The sequence below is a fragment of the Prosopis cineraria genome, unplaced genomic scaffold (genome assembly GCF_029017545.1).
Source record: "Prosopis cineraria cultivar Desert tree isolate PC_DT_omini unplaced genomic scaffold, ASM2901754v1 PC13, whole genome shotgun sequence".
Lineage (NCBI taxonomy): Eukaryota > Viridiplantae > Streptophyta > Magnoliopsida > Fabales > Fabaceae > Prosopis > Prosopis cineraria.
This window is the reverse complement of record NW_026555344.1, coordinates 35,144,148-35,154,883: the sequence shown is the minus strand read 5'-3', so window position 1 is coordinate 35,154,883 and position 10,736 is coordinate 35,144,148. Positions and strand designations below refer to the sequence as shown.

General features: G+C 31.6%; 2 protein-coding genes across 3 annotated transcripts; one reads left to right on the top strand and one right to left on the bottom strand.

Annotated features, from left to right (window-relative positions):
• Positions 1-670: 670 nt before the first annotated feature.
• On the bottom strand, positions 671-3,762 carry LOC129290352 (cytochrome P450 CYP82J17-like). The gene is given in 3 exon segments (XM_054927099.1): positions 671-1,394; positions 2,684-2,808; positions 2,811-3,762. Coding segments are annotated over 3 exon segments (1,476 nt in total). The 5' UTR covers positions 3,514-3,762; the 3' UTR covers positions 671-746.
• A 3,619-nt stretch (positions 3,763-7,381) lies between these two features.
• LOC129290353 (uncharacterized) lies at positions 7,382-10,376 on the top strand. 2 transcript variants are annotated; one of them, XM_054927100.1, is made up of 4 exons: positions 7,382-7,595; positions 8,499-8,960; positions 9,292-9,933; positions 10,046-10,376. In XM_054927100.1, exons 2-4 carry the CDS (start codon positions 8,505-8,507, stop codon positions 10,178-10,180), a joined length of 1,233 nt encoding a protein of 410 aa, XP_054783075.1. In that variant the 5' UTR covers positions 7,382-7,595; positions 8,499-8,504; the 3' UTR covers positions 10,181-10,376. The 2 variants fall into 2 exon arrangements, with proteins under 2 accessions (XP_054783075.1, XP_054783076.1); XM_054927101.1 differs by lacking the exon at positions 7,382-7,595 and adding an exon at positions 8,313-8,394.
• Positions 10,377-10,736: the final 360 nt, after the last annotated feature.

Sequence of the window (10,736 nt, the reverse complement as noted above, 5' to 3'; positions counted from 1 at the left end):
ACCTACTTAACCTTTAAAACTTTATAGTGAACCCTCCTCGACTCTTATATTTATGCAGATAACTCTACTTGATTAATTTTATATATTAATTATTTACATATAACTTAAAGTTTAGGAGGTTATCCATATATCAATCAAAGTTTGGGGGCTTAAATGCACACAAAATAAAGTTTAAAGTGGTATATACAAGCTCAGTGGTGATCTAAACTATAAACAATTAAAATTAGAGTAATTTCATCACACCATTAAATTCTAACAAACGTCTATTAGTTTTCTAAAAAAAAGTGGGGCTTTATGTGCAATTTTTATCAAATTTCACTCTCCCTCCTCCTACTACTTTTATTCAGTGAAAATTACATATTAAACCTCAATTTAACAGACATTTATTTAAACTTAATGATGAGATTGAAATTGTTCTAACTTTAATTGTTTATGGTTTGAAATGTACCTTTTAAAAGTTATAAAGTTCAAATCACTCCCAAATTTATAGTTTAAAGTTCAAATGCATATTAATCCTATAGGATTAATAAATATAATGGACAGGAATTATTCACATAAACCTAAAAGCAGGTTTATTATCAAGTTTTAAAGATTAAAAGGGTTATTTGTATGTGGTTCAAAGTTTGAGGGAGTTTTGCATAATTTAGCCTAAAATATTTAATAATAGTAGTTTTAATCACTCCATAAAATGTATGTATATATATGTTATTGTTTACAACAGTTATTGAATGCAAATGGTGTCGTAGTTAAGAATTTGAGGACAATAATGAGTGATATTGATGAGACAAAAGTCGTGGAGTGAGGAGAACTTCCAATGGAGTCTCCTTAGGCAAAGTAAAGCTGGAGCCTTCTTTCATGTCCACTGGTTCATCGCCTACGGCCTTCAACTCAAACCCTTGAAGCAAACGAGCCAGACTCAGCAAACTCACTTGCATGGCAAAACTAGAACCAGGACATGCCCTTCTTCCGGACCCAAAAGGGAGGTACTGAAAATGGCGACCTTCATGATCAACATCTCCATTATTTTCTGTAATAAACCTCTCAGGCATGAACTTCTCAGGCTGTGACCAAATGGATGGGTCTCTATGGAGTTTCCACACGTTGGCAAAAACTCTGGTGCCTTTTGGGACGTAATAGCCAGAGATATAACAGTCTTGTGTTGCTTCATGGGGTATTAAAAGAGGACCTGGTGGGTATAATCTTAAGGCTTCTTTGAGAATGGCTTGAAGGTAAATTAGGTTTTTGATATCTGAAGTTTGGACCCATCTTTGCTTGCCTACGTGATGATCGATCTCCTCTTGGGCACGCTTTAGAACGTGTTTGTTGTTCAATAATAAGGCTAGGGTCCATATCATGCCGAGGGAGGTTGAGTCCGCTCCTGCTAAGATCAGATTCTACAAACATGAAAAGAATCTAATGATGTGAGAGTCATTTGAATAAATTAATAAATTTTAAAAATAAAAAAATTATAAATGAATCAAATATGATAAAAAAAATAAAGATAATGAAAATGATTAGTCATTTAACCAATCAAGTCAGTGTTTCAAGAGTTAGTGGTCCAACTGTGTATGGTTATATTAGGATCAACCTAGTCACAATTACGATAATATAATATAATTAAACTATACTAATGTTCATATATAACCGTGAAAAAGAATAATATATAAATAAAAAAGGACGTTTCTTTACTAGTAAATGAAATATAAATAACATATAATCTAACAAAATAGAGTTACTAAAGCATGAATTTGATAGACTGTTATTACACTGACCTCTCTTTCATTTTGCTAAAATTATGGAGACCTGCTTTTATTTTCAAAACCTACAACTTTAGTTTAATTGTTAACAAAATTAGAAATATTCCAATAAAGATTCTAAAATACTTCATTTTTTATTTGTAATTATCTTGAAAATTTAAAATTAATATTTGTATTTATAATTTAATTGTATATTCTCTCTTCTGATTTTAGAAACTTTGAATAATTAAGTATGTCAATATTTAAATAAATAACTTAAAACTTTTGTGTAAAAAATAATGATTTTTTAAAAAAATAAATATAAATTATATTAATAAATTTATTATATTAAATATTATTGTATTTCAAGCCAAAAAAAATCCTTCATTCGATTAAGTTTTTTCATAATGTTTTTAATAAATACGTTCACAAAACAAAAAATTTAAAATATAAATAAAAAAAATTAATTGTTTTTGATAATATGAGTAATTTTTAGATACATTTATATTCAAATAGGGTATTTTGGTCTAATATATATAACTTAATGTTCGATTAACGATTAGGTGGACGTAAACGAAATCTTAAAAATAAAAGAGATGTTTGTATTTTGTATCTATTCATGTCATGGGAGATTTGTATAGATTTCAAAAATAAAAAGAAAGGTCAACGTAATTGTAATTGAAATAAAATAAGGGAAAGGTCAAAGTATTTTAGTCTATTTTTTTAACTTGAAATGATGTCACTTCAGGCTCAAGAGAGGGGGGAAAAAAAAGTAAATCCAACCTGATTGATCTAACGAAAACTCTTTATTGAACCTGTTAGAGGCCGGCTAACTCGGGTTGAGTTTTAATACATGCTAAAAAAAAAAAAAAACATGTGTGTTATGCCAATATGCTTTCAACTTATGATAATTTACTTAAAAAGTCAAACAAGAATTTTATGCTTACCAAGAGATTTGCTTTGATGATAGTGTCGCGCGTATAGCCGGAGGTAGGGTCGTCGTCTTCAATTACAGAGAGCATGAAGTCAATGAAATCCTGCTTCTCTGTGGACTCTTTAGGATTCTCACGATGCTCTCAACCCAACTTGACAGAAGAGAATCCAAATCATTCGCAATCCTCTTCATCGATCTCAGAACTTTCCCTTCACCACCAAACCATCCCAGAAATGGAATCAAATCCGAAGGAACAAACTCACCAGAAATATGCAAGCAGTCCTTTAACAGTTTCACAACCCTACGTGCCCCTTCATTATCCACATCCTGCAAATCCCCAAAGTATCTCTTCCCGGCAATCATCCTCGTTATTATATTCAGAGTCAATCGCTCCAACCACTGGTTCATCACAACTCTACCTTCATGAACATCTCCGAGATACGAGTAAAGATGGCCGATAAATACTTCGATCTCACACTCATACACGTGCCTCAACTCTCCTAGTCTGCGGGCTGATAAGAGCTCAAGCATGACCAGCTTCTTCAATTTGCGCCAGTACGGGCCGTCCGGCGCAGACCCGAACCCGGCGTAGTTGTATCCGAGATGGACGCCATGGCTTGATTTCGGACGAGCAGCTAGGGTTTTGTCGTTGGTGGTGAAGCAGTCTTTAATGGCGTCTTGGCTGCTAACAACGAGGGCAGGGAAGGCCCCGAGTCGGATGGTGAAGATGGGACCGTACTTGTCTGCGAAAGAAGCTAAGGTGTGGGCGAGAGGAACTTGAGCTCCAAGAAGATGAAGATGGCCTAATAGGGGTAAGGCCCCTGAAGGTTCTGGTGCTACCATGCCTTTGGCTCTGTGATTTGGTGATTTTTTTCTGAGACCTGATCCATACAAGTAGTGACAAGAAGAGGATTGAAATTGCTGTTAGTGTTGGGAAAGAGAAGAGATCCATTATGGTTTCTCTCGTCGTGTCTTGGATTATTTGATGTTTTGGGAAGATGATGGCGGGCTATATGTGTGTGTGTGTGAGTAGAGAGAGAGAGAGAGAGAGAGATATGGCTTAAGACAAAAGGCTGGCACAACAACGATAATAAAGAAAGGGCTAGGAGGATGACGATGAGAAAACTTGTAATGCATGTATACGACATTACTATATAATACATAACTGCCGTCTTACCTGAGTAATTGTGTTATATTTAGGAGCCGGTTTTGTCAAGATAATTGTATTGTATTAGTCAAAAAAAATAATTGCTATGTTTTTCGGTTATGTGATGATTAATGGTTTGTAATTTATAATTCTCAACTTTTATGTAGATAGAAAACTCAGTCGAGAGAGTTTACCTTCTATTCTCAATACCTTGAAGAAGATAATATTTGTTATCGATAAAATTTACTGCTTGTGCTTATAAAAAATACTCATAAGTCTCTCAGAGGAGACAAATGATAAATTTTGCTGAATCATGACATTTATCACTCATCTTATACTTTTTCTCAATTATGTATTGTTCAAATTTAAATCCTTACACATCATGTATTAATTAGTGGCAGAGTCAAATCCTGGATTAGTAGGGTAATTTTTAAAAAAATTAATAATTTTAAAAATAATTTAATAATTAAAAAATCAATTATATATATTTATTACATTATTGGGATTTGAGCTAAACAATTGAAAATTTTGGATTTGAGTTTAGAAAAAATATAAATGAATTTATGGTTCAAAATATTAAAAAGATGGGGCCTTTTTGAAAATGATCATAAATATTTTATTAAGTTTTGCAAATTTCTTAATACTAAAACTTATAAAAATGAACTAATTTAAGTTGGCATGAGTAACAAAGTTTCTCATCACTTAATCAAATGATTGGTGTTCAAATTTTAACTTTTTGAATATGTAACAATTTAATTGAAACAAGTCTATCTTTTGACCTCGATATCTCAAAGGAAATAATTTATGCTGTCAATGGAACCTATTATTCCTTGTGCTATAAAAAATCATGAAAATAAGTTTATAAATAAAAAAAACGAAATAATATAAAATACATTAGAATTTGTACTGCAAGCATTAACAATTTGAATTTTTCTATTACACAAATGCGCCAAGCAGTTTGCTTCAAGCAATTTTAATTTTTTGGTCAATTGCTTCAAGCAACTTACATACCCAAAATTTGGCTTTCAGCATGAAATTAAGCGCCTAAGAATGGTTGCAGTGATGGAATCTATGTTAATATTGGTATAATTTTATAAAGTTATCGATAACGTGAATTCTGGTTAAAAAAAAAAAAAACAAAGATCAACAACGTGAGTTGCATTAATTAGTTATTTAATTAAGCAAATTGGATTAGTGTATCAGGGATCTAAATCCTTTGAAATCTCTCATGACTGGTGCTCAACACCTCACCGATGTTCCTCATTGACCCAACTAAGGGTGTCAATTAGGGCCGGCTCTTCAAGGGCCAAGGCCTAAATAAACTGACCCTTTTAATTTCAATTATATTTTAGGGTTCTATTTCTAACAGCCCGACCCTAGCCCTCAGGGCCTGGCCCCTAATTATTTTTAAAATTTTTCAATTTAAAAATTAAAAAAATATATTTAAAATCTTAACAAAGTTATTATACATCATATTAAGTCTAAAAAAATAAAATAAAATCAATTCACACAACAAAAATTTTAAATTTGATAAAAAAATACTATTCCAAAATCAACTCCAACATCAATTACACGTTGGTAGTATTATCAGCTAAACTTTGATGATTTTATCATCATCAACATCAATATGATTTGATCCTTCTCTTTATGGATCCTCATCTATGGCAAAATATGTTAAGCTTTTCATATCTTTCTTTTTCATCCTCATTATTTGTAATAAATAATAAACCAAAATCATAATTTTAAGGTATTTAAAGAATGCAAAAATATTTAAAGTAAGCAAATAATAATGTGCGTGTCTACTATCTGAATTAGAAAGTGAGTGCTAAGCTCGAGTGATGTGGTATATTCTTTTTGTTTATTTTTTATGTTGTTTTTAAAACACACACATATATATATATTAGGGCTTAAAAGGATCGACCCTATTATTTTCAGGCTTAAAAGGGTCATTTACCTTTTTAAAGATCAAAGCAGCAGCCCAGCCCTCAATTTTTCGGGCATAAAATGATTGGCCCTACGGGTTCAGCTCTAATTAATGGCTCTGGACCCAACCTTCTGATGTCTGAACTTCATCATTGCTTTAATTTTTGCACCTTAATCCATCCCCCCATCTCTCTCTCAAGATTTAATTGCAATGTGGTGCTCTTTTGATAAATTTATTACAATTTTTTTACTATTTATAATAAAATAAATGAAACAAGAAGTTCAATTGATAAAAAAAAAAAAAAGACAACTTAGGCTTCATGAATAATCTCGTCTTAAGTCTCAAAACTCCTTCCTGTACATGCATGTTTTGCTTCGTGGCTGGTAGAAGCATTGTTAACTACTTTTTACATATATATGTTTCCTTTTCATTGTAATTTGATGTTGTATTTGATTGAATGTAGGGAATTTGAATTTGGATTTAAGATAAGTCAACTATTTAAATCCACAAAAATTATGAATTTATTTTATTATATTTTTTTGTAATTTTAAATTCCCTTTATACTTTAATTATTATAAAACTCAATATATTATTTTAACATGAAAGTTTGATTTCGTAAATGTTAAATTGTTAAATTGAACTTTCAAATGAAGTAACTTGACTCGTAAATTTTAAATTTTTAATATTTGAATTAAAAAAATATTAAAATAAAATATATTTGATTGAATTAGTGCGAGTGAGTCAATGTCAGCTATTAATTGACCAGTAATTGATCAAAAGTCATAAGCGTTGGGGTTATTTCACACATTTTCCAAACTACTTACCATAAAATTAATTTTCTGAACTAAAATTAATTTTTTTAGGAAAAGTTATCCAAACAGCAATAACATTAAGTAATCGATTACTAGCTAAAAAAATCAATTTTTGATATAATCTTTCAGAGGCAGCTTCTTCTCAGGATCAAAAATTGATTTTTGATATAAATCTACTGTTACAATATTAATATAATTTAAAATTTTATAATTAATTAGATATATAATTTAAATAATATATTTTTCTTCTTAAATAAAATTTAATAAATTTAATAATATTAGATACAAATTTATCAATAATTTAATTTTCAAAAGCAATATCTTTTATTATAATTTGCACAGCTAAAATTAATTTTAATTAAATTATTCAAATATATTTAATTTTTTTAAAATTAATTTTAAAAAAACAGTATCCAAACAAATTACGTTATAATATAATCAATTAAAATTAAAATTAATTATATTAATAAATTATTTTTATAATTAATTATATCCAACTAAAATTCAAACAGATTATTAAAATTTTTTTAAGCCTATTAGTAATTGATAATTAGTAATAAATTAAATTTGGAATATCTATTGGTAATTTGGTATTTAAATTTTTTATCTATTGGTAATTTTTCCTCCCAATTTTGTTTCGTAGAAGAAAAGCGTTCCCGATTGTTTTTAAAACACGTGTGGAATTACATAGCATCAGATTAATCTAACGAATCCTATTAATTTGTACCACCATCTCTCTCGCTCTCTCAGTATAAAAGCCAGAAAAACCTAAAATGGCCATTCAAATACAGTACGCGCGCGAAGACCTGCGCATCCAAACACAGAGCTCTTGGCTGAAGCTGTGTCGTTTTCATGCTATCCGGTGGACTCTTCATCGCCTCTTTCCCCTAGCTGTTACCACGTTTTGCGATTGTGAGGCTGCATCCATCAGCAAATCTGGAAGCTCTGGAGGCTTCATTTGCAAATGGAAATCATTGGGGGAAACAGAGGAACATTTTGAATCTATAGGCTTCCAAATCCAGTATCATTTTCGGAATCTCAGGCACGTTAGATATTAATATTTTTTTTTACTAAATTTTTAATATTTATAATCGCTATGAACAATTTTCATTTCGAAACTCAGAGACGATATCCATCCTGCATTATTTAATGCACACACATCTTGTGTATGATTTTCTGTTGATGAGCTTTTCAAGCTTAATCTCACAAAAGAAGTTTATTTTGGACATATTAAATATGGGCGCTTGGCTAATATGGTTCATATCTCTTTCCCGCCTTATTTTTCTATGCTATCAATATTTATCTTGTCTGTATATATTGTGCATCTCGTTTGTTAAATGCCTTTTGTGTATGGTAAAGCTGTGTTTTGTACTATTAGACTGGTGTCCATATTCCATACATAAGAGGTGAAGCCTATAGCAGTCCTTAATAAATGACCTCATTTTCTCCCAAAGACAGAGCCCCCGAAATCTCTCTGTTTTTCGTAAGTAGAATAATTAATAAATATCCATCACATACACAAAGAACTATTATTTTAGTAGAAAAATTCTGTTAAGACCTTTATATTGTCTTAAATGACATAAGATGACTAAGAATATCTTGATTTCCCCCTAATCAATATAAAGATTGAATTTGAATCTAAGTGAACAACAGAAAATTGTTTCCGTAGTCAGTTGGAGGAGTTTTAAGTTTTGCGTTCTACCTATAAAATTGCCGTTATATATGGCCTCACCAACGCACATTTCACACTTCCCAAATGCTTTGCTTTTCCATTGCAACGAAAACCTAGAAGCCTTGGAAACTAGTATTGATCTTTTCATTTAGCATCGTCGACCTTACAGGTTCTTCTCCCAATATTTAGCATATTGTGTGTGTGTGTGTGTGTGTGAGCACATGAAACTAGTATTATGAAAGATGATCTAACATCTAATGATACTTGGTTTAGCTGTTCATGATTATGGCTGCATACGAAGCAATGGAGCAGATTTCGTTGACTCTTGTGGTGGACAAGACAACGAATAAGGTACTGTATGCTGAGGCAGGGAATGGCTTTCTTGATATTCTTTTAAGCTTCTTTACAATGCCCTTGGGAACTATATCTACACTTGTTCGGAAAAAGTCCTCTGTACAACCTTGCAAGTTTGGCTGCATCGGCTCACTACATTGCAGTGCAGAAAATCTGGACTCCAAGTCTTTTCTTAATTATGATGAGGGTAAAGACGACTTGTTGGATCTAGAACCAGCGGAAGCTTGGGGTGATGATGTGCAATTTAACTCTTTACATTATATTGTCTATGATGATCTAAAAGTGGTGCGTTGTGATGTGAATACAACGTTGGAAATACTAAGGAATTTCGGAACTGAACATGTTCCCGTGAGACTTACTGCGGATATTACCAAGAAAGAGGTAACTAATCTTGCAAAAATATCACTGTCATTTTCTTTTCCTAATCTTTTCTTCTTTCTGTGGTGTTATTGAGTGTTCTTTAATGACTTTCCATTTCCTTTCCCTCCGGATGATCTTCTTGACACTTCTTTCTGAAGTTATTAAGTGTTCTTTCTTGAAGTTATTATCGAGTGTTGTTTCTTTGCTTTCTTAAACTTTACTTTTATTCTCTCATTTAAGTCGCATTTGTCTACATTCTCAGATGCTCAACCCTTATATGAAATGCGATTGGTTAAATTTGAAATTTTTATTATTTTAACTCTCAATCTTTATATATGCTTCGTTTGTGAAGGCATTGGATCTCCTCAAGTTATCGTTATATTCAGAGACACCATTGACAGATTTATTCTTGCGCAAAGAACCGCACATAAAGAACTGTATTCAAGCCCAACCACAATTAAAGATCAACGTAAGTGAGATGCAAGACAGAGAGGGTAAGAAGATGGAGCTAAAGTTGAAAGTGATAATATCAAAATCAAAGAGCAAAATAGTGTTTGCTGAAGCAGATCATAAGTTCGTTAATCAGCTCTATAGTTTTCTGTTAATACCACTAGGTGCAGTGGAACGCCTTGCCCAAGGCAACACTGGTTTTGTCTGCATCGATAACTTGTACAAGAGTGTGATTGATTTGCGTGAAACCATTAAAGATAATGATCCATATTCTGGGGCAACGTCATTTTCTAATGCATTGAGGACGTTCATCGATCCTTGTATTGGCCGAGAAATCAAACGTCTGATGTTACCTGTTCCAATAAATCATTCAAAGAGGCCATCTGAGTATCTTGGTTACATGAAGCAGGAAACAATGTACATGGTATCAGATAATTTGTGGGTACAACCATTTTCATCTCTGGCTGCCTTGTCAGTTCTACATGAATCCCAAGTTTTTGCAGATGACTTGGAAGTGAAGGACATTTGCATTGGTGTGAATGAGGTAGTACTTTTAATCTCAGACATTAATAATATGGAAACATGAACAAAGGAAATGCATTTAGATTTTTGATCTAAATTGTTAAACTTTGTCCTTAATTATAGTTCCAATGTAGGTGTTGGGGATCCTGAATGCTGCTGTAACGTCATCATCGGCTTTGACAAGGGGTTTGAGTTCGTTCATTAGAAATTCAAAGAGGAAGAGAAGTGGGGTAGCTAGTAATTATGGAAATTTAATTTTGTTTCTGTGAATGAAGTTTTCATTACATTTTTTGGCGTTCCTGATCTTACTGTTAGATAATCAACACCTAAATGGAACATGGGCTTTTGAATTGTAGCATTGAGGACTGCTTTCGGTCCGTTGTAGTAACCGTGAAAGGGACTCGATCTCTTTAAAAAAAAAAAAAAATTGTACTGAGAGACCTTAACCTTCAATTTCAATGATGACCTCTCTCTCTCTCTCTCTCTCTCTCTCTCTATATATATTCATGGGGATCGTTTTACGATATGTCATTTAAATTGGATATTATTGTGTCCATCATTCTTTATTAGTGGTGAGCCTTAATTTGATTAAGTAGACGCATCTACCCATCAATTTTTTTTAAAAAAAAAGTGTCTTTTTTACATTTTAAATTATAAGGTATTTTTAAATGAGATTAGCGTCCTAATAAAATAGAAAACATTTTGATAAAAATAAAATTTTATTAACGATGTCATTCTGATATTATTTTTCTCATTATATTTTTTTTATAAATGGAGTATTAAATGAAAAATATTTTTAAAGTTTGTATTTTTATTTTAAAAAAT